The sequence below is a fragment of the Rhinolophus sinicus genome, chromosome 5 (genome assembly GCF_057876585.1).
Source record: "Rhinolophus sinicus isolate RSI-liver-muscle chromosome 5, RSI-T2T, whole genome shotgun sequence".
Taxonomy (NCBI): Eukaryota; Metazoa; Chordata; class Mammalia; order Chiroptera; family Rhinolophidae; genus Rhinolophus; species Rhinolophus sinicus.
The window spans coordinates 88,238,648-88,255,455 of record NC_142505.1 but is presented as its reverse complement, the minus strand read 5'-3'; the positions used below and the strand labels follow the sequence as shown (position 1 = coordinate 88,255,455).

The 16,808-nt window shown below is 37.0% G+C and overlaps 1 protein-coding gene across 1 annotated transcript; it reads left to right on the top strand.

Moving 5' to 3' along the window:
* The first annotated feature begins 5,426 nt into the window (after positions 1-5,426).
* LOC141567139 (sperm-associated acrosin inhibitor-like) lies at positions 5,427-8,801 on the top strand. Its single transcript, XM_088798902.1, has 4 exons — positions 5,427-5,535; positions 6,520-6,557; positions 7,548-7,663; positions 8,602-8,801. The coding sequence occupies exons 1-4, from the start codon at positions 5,469-5,471 to the stop codon at positions 8,645-8,647; spliced, it is 267 nt and encodes an 88-aa protein (XP_088655028.1). The 5' UTR covers positions 5,427-5,468; the 3' UTR covers positions 8,648-8,801.
* The last annotated feature ends 8,007 nt before the right edge of the window (positions 8,802-16,808 follow it).

The window sequence follows — 16,808 nt, the reverse complement described above, 5'->3', positions numbered from 1 at the left end:
TACATTCTCTATTAATGGGGATACAACTGGATGTACCTCAAGGTACATTCTCTATTAATGGGGATGAGGAGAGAACAAGGCTTTTTAATTTGAAAGGAAGTTAATGATCATGTACTGTAGTGATTACTAACCGTAATGTAGCAGTGTGGCTGGTTATTAAAAATACAGACTTTTATGACAATCACTTGAAAATTCCATTATAGAAGACCAAGTAAAGCCTGGAAGACTATATTTTTATAATCACTCCAAGTGAGTTTTACAACAGAGGAAAACTCATTATTACAATTCTCAGCCATTTTGTCACTGTACAAATCTATGATCAGAAGATGAGAGATTTTGAACCGGCCCGGTGGCTCAGGTGGTTAGAGCTCCATGCTCCTAACTGCGATGGCTGCTGCTTTGATTCCCACATGGGCCAGGGGGCTCTCAAGCACAAGGTTGCCAGTTCAATTCCTCAAGTCCCGCAAGGGATGGTGGGCTCTGCCCCCTGCAACGAAGATTAAACACAGCACCTTGAGCTGAGCTGCCTCCCGGTTGGCTCAGTTGGTTGGAGCGTGGGCTCTCAACCACAAGGTTGCCAGTTCAACTCCTCGACTCCCACAAGGGATGATGGACTGCGCCCCCTGTAACTAGCAATGGCAACTGGACCTGGAGCTGAGCTGTGACCTCCACAACTAAGCCTGAAAGGACAATAGCTTGCCTCTAGTGTATTTAAAAAGCATAGATACTTAAGACCCTCCCTATTCCAATGAATCAAAATCTTCAAAAGAAAAGTCTAGTGCCTAATATTTTAACACACATCCTAGGTTAGGCAAACACTGGATAAGAAGTTTTAGCTTAAAATGTTGTAGTGTAAGTGCCTAACATTAAGCTTTTCATTGCTGAGGCATCCATTTTAAAGATGTCCACTTTGATTATCCATGTTGCCAGCTGCACGACACAGCTACTAGCAAAACAACCAGTTAAGGAACCAGGCATTCCCCACCCACAAAATTCCCCTTTTAGAAAGCCTTGGGTACCTTAGATAACTGATCACTTGAGTGACCCTGCTTTTCCCTTCCCATGCCCTAATTCCCACTCTTAGGTTTTAAATTCACCAATAAAGAGTGAACCCGCAACACCCTAGGTACCCCGTTCTCAGACCCTAATAGAGGCTAAGTCCAGGTCTATTCTCACTCCTTCGCTCTATACCTGTGTGGCCCTCAGACATTCCTTGTATCCTCCAGGACTTATAATACATTTTGTTTCTCAAATTTCCCCAATATTTTGACACCCCCCCCAAGTGCATTGTACAATCACAATAACTGCAAGGGCAGGTCCAGCCACAACGTTGGCTCCTGTCGGGGAAATGTCTGCGGGGCCTGGACCTCAGGCATTCCTAGCTGTTAGCATCACGATCAATAGTCAGAGACCCACATCATACATGTGCTTAACATTCAAAGAAAAGTACCTTCTGTACAGAAGTTTGGTTAAACTTCTGTATTTGTTAGGATACAGACTGAACTAATATAATAGACACAAAAGAGTAGAGCACCTTTATTTATGATTTCATTTTTTCATGTAATGCTTCTGAGTTGGATGGATAGACTTGGGCTGGGGAGACCTGGCCATCCACAACTTAAGTCTTCCATTTTGGGATATACGGCAGATGGTCCATTACTCTCCACCTCTAAGAATGATGCTTAGTTGGAAGGCCAGATTGTCATTTAGAATTAATTTTACTACAGAAATATTGATTTAATATTTGAACACAAAAATGTACCATTATTACTATGTCAAGTGCATGGTCATCATTCCATAAATATTTGTGGGAATGGAGGCACGGTGTTGGAAAATTGGATAGTCACATGCAAAAGAATAAAACTGGATCACTACCTTACAACATATACAAAGGTTAATTCAAAATCGATTAAAGACTTGAACACATGACCAGAAACCACAAAACTCCTGGAAGAAAACGTAGGCAATAGGTTCCTTGGTATAGGTCTTGGAGATAATTTTTTGAATCTGATACCAAAAGCAAAAGCAACAAAAGGAAAAATAAACAAGTGGGACTATATCAAACTAAAAAGCTATTGCACAGCAAGGAAAACCAACAACAAAATGAATAGGCAAACTACTGAAAGGGAGGAAATATTTGCAAATCATATACGTACCTGATAAGAGGCTAATATCCAAAATATATAGACTCATACAACTCAGCAAAAAACTAAACAATCCAATTAAAAATGGTTAGAAGATTTGAATAGACAATTTTTCCAAAGGAAATATACAGATGGCCAACAAGAACATGAAAATATGCTCTACATCATTAATCATCACAGAGATGCAAATCAAAACCACAATATCACCTCGTACCTTTTAGGATGTATATCATAAAAAAAGCAAGAGATAACAAATATTGTCAAAGATGTGGAGAAATGGAAAACCTGTACACTGTTGATGGTTTGGTCTGAATGTGCCCCCCATAAATTTAGATGTTGAAATCCTAACTCTTAAACGTGATGATATTGGGAGGTGGGGCCTCTGGGGGTGCTGAAGTCATCAGAATGATGCTTAGTTGGAAGCTGAAGTCATCAGAATGATGCTTTCTAATAGATGTGAGGTGATATTGTGGTTACTTTTTATGTGGAACAATCATGAACACAATCAGTGCCATATAAAATAGGCCTCAGAGAGCTCCCTGCCCTCTTCTACTATATGAGAGCACAGTGAGCAGGTACCAGATAAGGACCAGGAACAGGACCTTTACCAAAATGTAAACGTACCGGCACTTTGATCTTGGACTTCCCAGCCTTCAAAACTGTTAAGTTCCTCAGTTACTCAATCTGTAGTATTTTGTTATAGCAGCCCAGCTGCACTAAGATTGTTAGTGGAAATGTAAAATGTATACCCACTTTGGAAAACGGTATGAAGGTTCCGCAAAAAATTAAAAGTAGAACTACCATTTATCTAGCAATTCTGCTCCTAGGTATATATCCCAAAGATTGATATCTGCAGTCCCATGTTGATTGCAGCACTATTCATAGAAATCAAAATACAGAAATAAGCCAAATGTCCACCAAGAGGAAAACAGATAAAGATAGTGTGATATGCACATACGTATTCAACCTTATAAATGAAGGAAAGACTATGTTTACGATAACATGCCACTGGAAGACATTATGCTAAGTGAAGTAAGTCAGTCACAGAATAAATACTGCATGATTCCACTTATATGTGATAAATAACAGAGTTAAACTTATAGGAGCAGGAAATAAAGTGTGGCTGCCAGGGGGTCGGGGACGGAAAAAAGGGAAGTAAGTTGTGGCCTCATGGGTATATAGTTATACAAGGTGAAAAAGTTCTAGATATGTGCTGTCCAACTTAGGGCCTACGGATAAAAATATTATGTTGTGCTCTTAATTTGTTAAGAAAATATATACCCAGAAGTGGGTTTCTGGATCACATGACAGTTCCATTTTTGAGGAACCCCCCATACTGTTTCCCACAGTGGCTGTACCAATTCACATTCCCACCAACAGTGCACACGTGTTCCTTTTTCTCCTCAGCCTTGCCTATCCTTGTCACCTCTTGTCCTTTTGATGACAGCCTTTCTAATAGGTGTGAGGTGATATTGTGGTTACTTTTTATGTTCCCCCCAAAATGGAATATTTAGTGTCAAATATTTTCAGCAACTTTGACAATGACCTTAATCATTGAACTTATGAGCTTTTGAATCCTCCCATTAAACTGGCCTGGAACAGTTCTGGCCTCAAAGTTTCTTTTCTAAATCTTAGCTTTCTTTCTAATAAAAACAGGCGGATTAGATTACGGTAACAAATGTAAGTATAACACACCACCTAAGTGCAGACTGTTTTAATATTATCCCTAACACTTAAGACAATTCTATGAGACAAAAATTATTATTCTCACATTTAAAATGAGGAAATTGTGGATTAGAAAGTCTGAATATAGCATCAAGATTACTCTGTGGTAGATGGGATTTGAACTCAGGACTTTCATTTGCTTTTCCCACTGAGAGTATGAAGCAGAGTACACAGTTCTGATTAAATCTCTCCACTTCAAACTGCGCAGGGAGTCCCACTTAACTCTGAGGTAAAAATCTGTCAACTGAGCATAAACGAATCAGCCCATTTGGTCTGAAATAGTTCTGTCAGCTGGACTATACAGACTGTATTCTAAGTCAGCTTAGCTATACTGACTTCATCTTGTTTTCCTCACTTATTCCTCAGATCAAATTACTCAACATATAATGCAGGGCATTGTCCCTTGTGTTGTCAATTTCATTCCTGGGACTTCTGTCTCTCTTGAACTTAATATTCACATGCTGTCCTCAGGCCAGGTCCCAAAGCTGATTCACCAAGACTCACCTGGGAACATTCTGAGCACTTCTAATGGTGAATTTATACTACAATTTTACAAGATGTTCCCATTGGAGGAAATTGCTTAAAAGGAATACAAGAAATCTCTGTACTAGTACTCACACTTTATCAGTATGTCCACTTATCTCAAAATATAAAGTTTAATAAATGTCAAATCTCGAAGTAAGTCTAATGTGCTTCTAGCACAAAACACTAAGGGCCTAGGTATTTATCTAATTATAGTTCCCCAAACTTATTTTCTCTTTCTCGCTTTGATTCTCCTTTCTTTCCAACTCAGTAGCATAAAAAGCTTACACATCTCTTCTCTAGTTTAGGGTTTTAAAGAAACATTTATTATATTAACCCTCATCCTATATTTCTGGGTACATCAGATAAAATTGTCCGAAATCTCCTGCTGAGAAAAGACTTTTGAGAATTATTTGCGTGGCATCTCTCACAAGCTCCATTATAGCCTCCAGGCAGAACACAGAATACCTCCATGTCTTATGCGTCATGAGCCATGGGTTTTACCTCATCAAGCTCCTCACCAACAGCCCAATAAAGGAGACTCCTCAGCTGGGTGGAAGTGGTTAAGAAGGAAAGGTGAACAAAATAGGCACAGTCTCTAGAGCTGTAGGCCTCACTCTGCAGTGCGTTCTCTGTTCCAGGTAGGTCAGGTGGGGAATGCACAAAGGTAGCTCTGGCGTGTAGAATTACTACGAGGACTGATCCAGGTCACTCCTTCCTGAAATAACTGTTTCTATTTTGTGAGGAAAAACTAAGACCCCAATGTGCATATTTCCTCACATGCAGTAGGGTTCCTGTGGGCTGAGCCGAGGGTTGGGGAATGAGCAGCTCCTTCTTAAATGTGCCAAGAGCACATGTCCTAGTGTTTCTCCCCAGTCTCTATGAGGCCTCCTGGTCACATACATGTCTTAGACCTGGGTTGGGGGAAGAAAACAGGGAATAGTTCACTATAATTAGGAATCTCGGGGAGTGGGCAGATCCTTTACCTGTAAGAAACTTTCACTTGGAAATGGGCAGTTTTTCCCTGTCATGTGTTATAAACATTTCTTTTGGGCTCCTTCTACAGACTTGAAAAAAATGTCTTTCTTCTCATCATTGATCAAAGCGATTTTCATCATTTCCTTGGCATTTCCTCTTTATTCTGGTGAGTACTTTGTTCAGTTCTGGATGAAGCAATTCACACATTTTAGAAAATGCAGGAAACAACTACTATTATCTAGAAATGGAGGAGCTTCTTTTGTTAGACTTGTAATACTTAAACTGGCAAAATTAAATGGGACATGTTATAAATTCCCTTTTTAAAATTGCATCAGTGGATTGCTTATTCTCATTTCCCACCTTAGGGAGGTGAAGACAGAGAGGTGTGTTAGAAAGAGCAGAACTTAGCTTTTTGTTCATTGATGACTAAATGTATTTACCTGACTTCATTTTTTCTTTTTGGAGGTCAGATTGCATAGTTGCTAAATGCAGAGTGTGGAGAGTAACGATGTCTTCTAGATCTGATATTTTCTGACAAACTCATTTCTCGTTTGCCAGTTCTGAGTCCACTAAAGTCAGGGCTCCGTATAAAGAAAGAAGTCATTGACCCTTCTCCTGACAATTTATCTTCCTTTACGCACAAAGGGACTGAAAGGAATTTCAAGTCCTTTAGAGGATGAATTTCAGAGCAAAGTACCTGTGAGGTGTTGAAAAGACCCCTGAAATTAGACCTGAGTACTAATTAATTAAGTAGTAATTAATTTCTTAACTTTAAATACTTTATACAGGGCATATTCAGTGGCTTTAAAGCTTAACTAAAGTATTGCCTTCTCTGACTAGGATGTCTCTCATCTATTAAAAAAACAAAAACAACTACGGTATCTTCACAGGTGGTTTTGGTGATTATTAAACAACACATACATTATTTTTAACAGAGTGAGATTAATATGGAACTCTGAATCCAGATTTGGAGTTATTTTGTGAAGTTATTGTTTTGATACTGCCACAAAAGGCTCATCTCAGAACCTGCAGGTTGTGAGCAGACAATTTGCATGGTATTTTGTTACTAAAAGATGTGGGTACTCCTACCGGAGACTAATTGCTTTCCCCTCTTCTTATTTTCAACTTTTCTTTTGGGTGCTGATTGCAGAAACTGCTTATCCACGTCCAAAACCCCTTCGCAAAGTGGTAAGTTAATATAGGTTAATTTGGGAATTAAAAAAGGTAAACTTAATTTTTTCTATATTGTAAGTCTTAACAGCAAATTTCACCAAACAAAATGTACAACAGGATGATTCTCCAAAAAGTTATAAAAGAAATGTGTTATTATTACCTAAGTACAAGAAATGGAATCTTGCCAGCCATATAAAACCATTTGGCATTTTAGACAAGGTAAAATATTCCATTATTATTCAAAAAATTCCATTATTTACTGTAAACCTTGTTATAAGCAAGCATCTGGTATGGGTTACAGCATGCTTAAAGCAGAAATGTTTATCCTAGCAAAACAAGAGGATTTAGAAACAACAATTTTCCACAAAGTTGGATAAAAGAACAATTTTCACATATTCACAGAGTAGAAATATTATATAGAGGTGAAGAAAATGAACTTCAGTTCTAAACACCTGAATACAGGTTACAAAAACATTTAAGAGCAGGTCATGTAGGAATACACAATACTGTTTATGTATGTAAATTATGAATTGAGTCATCACTAAAGAAATTATACATATATATATATATATATAGTTACATACACACATGAAGTACCAATATATATGACTACATACATATATGGTGATAATAGTCAGATGATCTAGTAGTGAAGCCATTGAGGAAGACAGGGGAATTATAAAAAATTCAGTTTTATGATCTCTTGTGGTAAAAACAATGGGGAAAGCCTGGACGTAGGTATGTGGAAAAGCAGGAGCTGAGTGGCTACATTATAAAAATACATTCAGTCATTTGTCTGTTATTTTAATAATGATACTGGGGTTGTAGAAATATATCAATAATATTTTATGTCTAAGTGGGTTTCTGGTACCTTGATTCCTGTTTGTAAACCTCAAATATTTTCATTCCATTTTGATGCATGGTATCTTGTTTTAAGAATAAAGAACACTTTATTGTAAAATTTCATAATATGACCAATTTTATGTTGTTATTTATGTTTAACAGCCAGACTGTAGTATGTATGAAGATCCGGACGATAGTTGCACCGGAGAACATGATCCAATCTGTACAACCAAGGGCATAACTTACTACAATCCATGTTTTTTCTGTACTGAAATGATGTAAGAACACAAGATTAAATTTTGGCTTTTTCAACATAATGAGGAAACCCTCACAAAATGATAGAACAATCCATGTTTCTGATAGCCTAGGCACACTGTACACAGTAAATAATGACTATTTCTGCAAATGCCACAGAAACACACTTCTACATTTCCCTGAAGTTCTCATTTCTAAAAGTTTTGTATTTCATCTCTCAGTATAACTCTGCTGGATATTCTGCAAATGTATAAATCAAATAATTTAATTTAATTACTATAACCTACTAATGGCGATCTATGACCAATACATTGAATTCTGAAGTTCAGATGATAACTGAGAATCTCTGTGATGTAGCTTCAAGCTACAGGAAGTGTAACTGAGCAAGGAATCCTACTGACCACAGACATTTGAAATCCATCCTAACGGGCCCATTCAGGTGGGAAGGGATTCCACTGATGCCCCACTTTTACTCTTGAACTCCATGACAGACTGCAATCCTTCCTTAGAAAGCAGGACATTCTAGGACACTTCCATCCGACCTCCCTTCCTATGTACCCTTTACTCTGAAGACATTTGCAGTCTAAAGGTTCAGCCGATCTTCCTACTTCTCGTCTCATTTTCTCTCAGGTGTTTCCTCTTATTTAATCCCAAAATTGGCTTCTACTTCTAGAAAACCACTGAAACAACCTCTAATCCTCTCCTCTCTCAGGTCTGGGTGGGTTTCAAGACTCAGTGAGGACAGAGCATGGAGGAAGAGTCAAGTTGTCCCAGTTGGGGGGAGGACGTGTGCAGGGCTGGGAAGCAGGTGGATCCCAGGTGCTTGTGGAAGTGGAGCATACCCTCTCTACACAGTCCCATATTAAAATTCTCCTCTTTTAGAAGCAACTAGTATCATACCCAGGTAATTTTAAATGATCTTTTTAGTAATATCTTTTTCTCTCTCTTTCTCTTATTACAGAAAAAGTGACAGAACATTTGGATTTGCTCATTTTGGTAACTGCTGATTCTGCCTGAGCGACACATTCCTATGGCTTATTGCAACCCTATTTTGCAGTGGATTCTAACCACCAATTAATATTCTTAATCAGGGCTTTAAATTCCTAGATGACTAGACAAAGTCTTCTATTGTATGCAAGATGGAATGTAGGATGTTGAAGATTTTTTCCAACTCGAAGAACCTTAATTGAAACATTTTTTCTTCTGTTCAATTATTCCATGAGAGTTGAAAAACTATCTGAATTGTGTTCAAAAATATCAAACCTGATGCAATTTACAATCATAAATATTTCAATCAATAAAATGGTAAATAATATTATCTTCATTTTTTTGGTTGATTAATGGGTTGAAAGACATGAATACTTTTGTTTATTATAATTGCATAAATATTATAAAATGTGAAAAAATAGTACATCGCTTGGTTGTTTATTAAAGTTACAGGGCTCTTCTTTACCCAAAGGAATAAAAATCTCTAGAAGACAGATCTGGAAAACTGAAAGTTAACAACTACCCAGGTCAATCTTATGATCACAAATGTTAGGCAACATGGACTTATATTCTAAAACGTAGGACATGTATACAATTGAATGAATTGCAGAGTCTATTTAAAGATATTGCACAATTTCTGAGGCTTGGGTGGAAATTACATTATTTTCTTTGTCTCTCAAAAACTAGTCAAGACAAAGGATGGCAGTGTTCTTTATATAATCCAGATGCTACGTCCTTACTAGATATATGACTTGCAAATGTTTTCTCTCATTTTTGGGTTGCCTTTTTTACTTTATTGATAGTGTCCTTTGATGCAAATTTTATTTAATTTAATGAAGTCTACCTCATCTATTTTTTCCCTTTGTTGCTTGTGCTTTTGGTGTTATATATAAGAAATTGCAGCCTAACACAAGCTCAAGAAGATTTGCACCTAGGTTTTCTCCTAAGAGTTTCAAAGTACTAGTACTGGCATTTAGATCTTTGATGTATTTTGAGTTAATTTTTGTATATGGGGAGAATTATGGGTATGAAGTTACACTTTTGTATGTGGCTACCCAGTTGTCATAGCGACATTTGTTATAAAGACTATTTTTTTTGTCATTTCATTATCTTGGAACTCTCAACAAAAATCAACTGATAATCAAGACAGTGTAGTACTGGTGAAAGAATAGATAAATAGGTGAGTAGAACAGAATAGGGAGCCTAGAAATATACCCATATACATAGTAAACTGATTTTTGACAAGCGAGCAAAGGCAACACAATGGAGTAAAAATAGTTTTCTCAATAAATGGCAGTAGAGCAACCTGATAACTATATGCAAAAAGCCTAGACACAGACCTTACGCCTTTCAAGAGCATTAACTCACGTGGATCATAGACCTAAATACAAATGTAAAACTACAATACTTCTAAAACAGAACACAGGAGATATCCTAGATGACCTTGGGTATGGGGATGGCTTTTTGATACAACACCAAAGGATTGATCCATGAAAGAAATAACTGATACACTGGAGTTCATTAAAATTTAAAACTTTTCTGTGAAAGACAACATCAGGAGAATGAGAAGGCAAGCCACAGACCAGGAGAAGTATTTCCAAAAGACACATCTGATAAAGGACTGTTACCCAAGATATACAAAGAACTCTTACCACTCAAAAATAAGAAAACAAGCAGCTCGATTTAAAAAATGAGACAAAGACCTAAACAGACAACTCACCAAAGAAGATAAACTGATGGCAAATAAGCATACGAAAAGATGCTCCACATATGCCATCAGAAACTTAAATGAAAAAAACAATGAAATGCCACCACATGGCTAATAGCACGGGTATACCTGGAACACTGACCCTAATTCTTTTAGTCTTAGTATATACTACTAAACAGCTACAATAATCAAGACAGTGTGGTATCGGTAAATATATGTATGTATATAATGTACATGTAAAATACATATTCTCTCTGTTTTCTTAGTCTTGCTAAGACTTGTCAATTTTGTTCCCTGTTTCAAAATATCATCTCTTAGCGTTTTTCCCCGAAAATAACACCTAGCCAGACAATCAGCTAGAATGCGTCTTTTTGAGCAAAACTTAATGTAAGGCCTGGTCTTATATCAATTTTTGCTCCAAAAGACGCATTCGATCTGATTGTGTGGCTAGGTCTTATTATCCGGGAAACACGGTAGTTTCATTGGTCTTTTCTAGTGTTTTTCTAGGCTCCATTTTATTTATTTCTTCTCTGATCTTTGTTATTTCTTTCTTCTACTAACTTAGGCTTCATGTGTTCTTCATTCTCCAGCTCTTTAAAGTGTAAGTTAGCTCGTATATTTGAGATCTCTCTTTTTCTTAGGTAGGTGTTTATCAACTTCCGTTAGAACTGCTTTTGCTGCATCCCATAAGTTTTGGTATGTTGTTTCCATTTTCATTGGTTTCAAGATATATTTGATTTCCCTTTTGATTTCCTCACTGACCCATGGGTTCTTCAGAAGTATGTTGTCAATGTCCAGGACAACAGTGTGTGTGTGTGTGTGTGTGTGTGTGTGTGTGTGTGTGTGTAATATAAAGAGCTTCCCAACAACTTCGACTCGAGGCTTCAGTTTACTTTTCCCTAAACTGTCCTTCACTGGAAGGATTGGTCTATCACAGATATCGCTAATGGTGTCAACATAAATAGTTCAAAGAACTACTGTAAACATAATAGTCACTTTGCTGTTAAATGTGGCTCCTTTGTCTAAATTGGCATGGAGAATAACTAATCTTAGATGTTTCTTACTAAATCCTGGGTTTCTTCGTTGTGAAAACAGCAGGTAGAATCAGAGTGACAAATGTCCATCAATTACACAACTTAAATGCAGACAGTTCTAATTTAATTCCCCAGCCTTCTCGCTCTTCTAGCCTATAAATTCATATCCTATGCTCTGACGCAGGCTTGCCCAAAGCTGGCTGGTTCTAAGACTCATCGGGGAAATCTAAAAACATGTAATTGCCCAGGCATCATCTATAAACACTTCTTCCACAGTCTTGGTAATGAGACTGAGCACCCTCAAAAGCTCTCTAACTAATGTCAAGTCTGACGTGTCAGAAAAAGAGTAATTTCTTAATCCTATAACAGTTCATGTAATTGTTTGCACTCCACCCCAGGCTGAACGCAAGTCTGGAGTCCGGAGATAACATTATCTTCAAACAGACCAGACCCAGGAAACAATGTGAGGATGTCAGCCCTCAAACCTGCCTGACTGGCTCCTCTTTCCTATATAAGAAAAAGCTAACCTAAAGTTAGATGCGGTTGTCCACTGGAGACTGTGCGATGCATCCCAGGTACCACCCACCCCCAGTGGCCTCTCTGCTGGCGCCTTTCTTCTTAAATAAAGTTTCTAACTTCTATTCCTTGAGCCTGTGAATGCTTTCACCTTCCGCGACAGGACAATGGTGAATTCTACGCCAGAACGAAGTCCTCGAAGTCCTCGTAATACTGCACAATAGTCTTACAAGACACAACCACTGGGGGAAACGGGGCAAATTGAATCTCTTTGTACTATTTCTTATAATTGTAAATCTACAATAGTTTCAAAGAGAGAAAAAAAATAGAACGTTAAGAAAGTAAGAATTCCCATTGAGTATGAGTCAATTCTGGTATTGAAAGCTACTGAGAGTATAGGTTTACACCTAATTACTCTTCTTTTCTTGCTTAAATGCTTTTTCCTTTACAATTCAATTGTTTAGAAAGTTTTCACATATCTTAGAATCTGTAAGGCATTTTATTATGTTCCCCATACCTCTATTCATCAGATCAAGTGGTCCTCAAGCCTCCTGCTGAGGGAAGAGCTATTGAGAAGTATGTCTCATGACCTACTTTTTAGTCCCCAGGGAGAACACAAAATACTTCTGTGCTTTGTCTGCCCTGAGATCTTCTATGTTTCCTCATTAAGCTCCTCACTTACATATCAATAAAAGTGACTTAGGTGGATGAAATAGACTGAGGAGTTAAGGTGAACCAGAGAGTCACAATTGCAAGAGCTGTGGGCCTCAGTCGGCATTACCTGTGGCAGGTAGGTCAGGTGGGGGATCTAGGGAGGAGCCTGGTGTGGAGCATTGCTGTGAGGACTGCTCCAAGTGTGCACATTCCCTTAAATGGAGCGAGGTTCCTATCAGCTGACCTAATGGACTGGGACAGCAAGCAGCCCCTTCTGCATGTGCAAACAGGCTTTGGTCCTGGTTTTCTCTCACGTATCTATGGAGACTTCAGGTCACATGTTATGTCTTGTTGAACTGTTACATCTTGTTGAATCTGAGGGTTGGGAGAAGAAAAAGGAAACAGTTCACCTAAACTAGGAATCTAGGGAATTGGAACAGTTCCTTTTCCAGTAAGAAATTTATCACATGTGGAATGTGGATTCTGTTGGTCCTTTCATAGAAAAATCAGGATTTGTCCCTGAGCATGAGTAAACCATTCTGAATGTTTCATTCACAGACTTGATGAAATGCCTTTCTTCTCCTCATGGATCAAAGCTATTTTCATCATTTTCTTTGCACTTCTTTGTTCTGGTGAGTAAATTTTCCAGTCTTAGGTAAATGAAATACTTCACATATCCTAGAAAATTCAGGAAACAATGCTGTGACTGCTTTGATTAAGTTTGGAATATTTAAACTGCTAACGTAAAACTGAGCATGTTATAAGTTGTCTTTTTTAAATTGCATCAGTGGGTCGCTGTTGCTTATTTCTCATATTAGAGAAGTGGAGACAGAATGGTGCGTTAGAATGAGCAGTAGGTTTCAGGTCTTTGTTCATCTATAACCCAAGAACTTCAACTAAAGTCTGTTTTTCCTTTTGGGGGCTCACATTCCATTAGTGTTAATTGCAAAGTGTGAAGAGAAATGATCTCTTCTAGCTCTGGTATTCCTTGACAATCTGACTTGATGTTTGCGAGCTCTGAAGCTGCTATTTCAAGGCTTTGTGTAAGGATGCAACTTATCGATAACCTTGGTAACAAGTTATATTTCCTAAAGCTATGGTGGTCCTTTACTTTCAGAATAAGGTAATCTGTAAGGTATTGGATAGAGGCACACCATTACAACCAATAACTCATTAATTTCTTCATATCTAAGTGACTTTGGCAAGGCATTTTTCCCCTGGACTAGGCTCTCAACTATAAAGGTTAAAAAAACATTGATGTCTCTTAAGCAAGGTGTTGGGAATAAATAAAAATAATGAAATTATTTTTCACAAAGTAAGGTTAATTTGGGAATTAAAGACTTGTTCTTGACTTTGCTTTGTTTTGTATATTTAGTGTTTTGCTCCTGCCATAAAGAATCATATACTTGCAATTTTCATACAGGCAAATTTCACACATTTTTGCTAAGAGATGTGATCACTTACTACCAGAAATTTATTTATTTATTTATTTATTTTACTTTCCTTTTATATCATTTTCTTCTGTGTGGTTTTTTTCCTTTGTTTGTTTTGTTTTGTTTTGTTTTGTTTTGCAGAAGCTTCCTTTTCATTGATACAACAGTGTAAGGTAATACTGATTCTTTAGGAAGTTAAAAAGGTAAACTATTAACATTTTTATATTGTAAATTTTAAGATAATTCACCAAACAAAATGTACAAACGCGGTGAGTCTTCAAAAAGTGGAAATCTGTATTATCAATACACTAAATTTAAGAAATTGCATATTGGCCAACAATAAAATATCATTTGATATAATCCTGACAAGGTAAAAAATGCGCATATCCTATTTCCTTATAATTCTATTTTGGGGCATCAACCTTACTGCATGCAAGCCTCTGAGAGAACTTAAAGGTTAAAAAGTAGAAATGTTCATCCCAGTAAAACAAAAGAAAAAAAAGCCAATCCAATTATCCATTTTAAAAAGCTAATTTTCATGTATTTATGGATCAAAAAACAAATTACAGCTTTAAATATCAGACTATATAAAGGTCACAGAAAAGTGTAAAATGTAGGTCATATGAGAATACAAAGTATTGTTTTATTTATACAAATTACCAAAACTGTGAAACCCAACAAAATTATGTGTGTGTGTGTGTATGTGTGTGTGTGTGTGTGTGTGTGGTAATATCATGGAGGAATAGGGAGGGCATAAAACTAGAATACGGCTTCAAGATTTATTTGTATGTGATGGATGATGGAGAGATGAGTAATTAATAAGAGAAGGGAGAGGGTGTTTGGCTGATTTGTCAAAATTACATAGGCTCTTTTATAAATAGGAGACATAAAAATATTGATAATATTTTACATTTTAAGTGGGTGGTGGGTACATTGAGGTTTGTTGTTAAACTTACATCTAGAATATATTTCTCACCTTTTGATGTGTGGCATTCCATATTGGAACTGAAGAACATTATATTCAGATGTTCGTTATCTGATAAACTTCACGTTCTTTCAATATTTTACCTCCAAACTGTAATTTGCACTTACTTGCCCCACTCTCTTGTACTGGAGAAACTGAGCCAATCTGTGCAACTGATGGCCAAACTTATCATAATAAATGTACTTTCTGCAGTGAAAAGATGTAAGAATATGGTAGTACATATTTTCTCTTCCAAAGTAATAAAAAAATCATTTCAAAAGAATAGGAAAATCTGTAATCTAAGCATAGCATATACCCAAAATAACTGTCATTAACTCTGTAAAATATGTATGACATACACTTGTACCTCTCCCTAAAATTCTAACTTCTGAAAACGACTATTACATTAGAGCTCTCGATATAACTTGCTGAATATTCTGCAATTCAATTAATTTGACTTAACTAGTTTTACTATAATTTACTAATGGCAGCCTTGTGACCAATATGTTGTAATTCAGAATCCCTGAGGCTGCACCGTCAATCTTGGTGATGCCACGAGAATCAACCTTGCAGACCTCCACCTTCAAAGAGGGTAACTGATATGGGATCCTATGGCGATACTCTGAAATCAATCACAGCGGGCCATTTATTTTATAAACGAATTCCTCTGACGGTTTCCTGAACCTCCAAGACAACCTTTCTGACATTTCTCAGACTTCAGGGAAGTCCAAGACACTTCATCAAACTTCCTCCTTCTCTCCTTCACTCTGAAGTTTGTGATCTGAAGGTGCTACCAGCTTTCCTGACCCCTTTCTATTTTCTCTCATAAAATCTTTGCATTTCTTAAAATCCCCAAATTGACATCTCTTTCTCGAAGACCACAAACACAATCCCTAATCCTCTCCTTTCTCAGGTATGGAAAAGAAGGAGTTAGGACTGAACAAGTAGGTAGGGTCACTTATCCCACAACAGGAGGTGTGTAGGGTCAGGGTACAGGTGGGGATCAGCTACTCACAGAAGTGGAGCACGGCCTTTCCACCCTGTCCCAAGTTCAAAATTCTTCTCATTGGGAAGCATTCGGTGCACTTCCCAAGGAGTACTAGCTTAAGAATTTATTTTTCTTTCCCTCTTTCTTTCCCTACAGACTTCTTCATAAAAATTAAAATTTGATCATTATCGTGCTTGCTGAATTCTGATGAAACCATACATCCATATGGCTCTAATGTGATCGCATTTTGAAGTGGATTCTACAAGTAGAACTGGTAGATCCTTCTCAATCAGGGCCTTAAATTAATAATGATCAGGTAAACCCTATGGAACACAAGATGGAACACAGGATGTTCATTTCGGGCCGCTCTAACATTTTGTGATATAGGATTTTGATTCTCCATGTTCAAATTGAATGACAATTAGAAAACTAATTTCTTACATAGTATATATTTGATAACATAAAACCTAACATACTTTAAAATCCTAAATGTTTCACTCAAAAACATTCAATGATTTTATCTTCATTAGAGTCCTTGTTTTCATAATTAAGGCAGTATTTTCATTACAATATAAAAATACATTCACCTAGCTGCATGGCCTTTTCCTTGATAGGAGATTCTAAAATACTTCTTCGGGAAATATGGTATATTCATACGTGTGTTTTTTTCCTTCAACACATTACATAAAAGCCTACTATGTGTTAGGTACTATATCAGACAACAAGGATAAGATGGTCAAGAAAATCAGATTTCAATATTCTCTAGGATCTTCCATTGTATTGACTAAAATTACTGTCTCTGAGGTTTATTCAGATGTTTACTTGCCAAAAACTTATCATTTTTAGTTGTAATACAATGTTTTTTTGTAAATATACAGAGATAA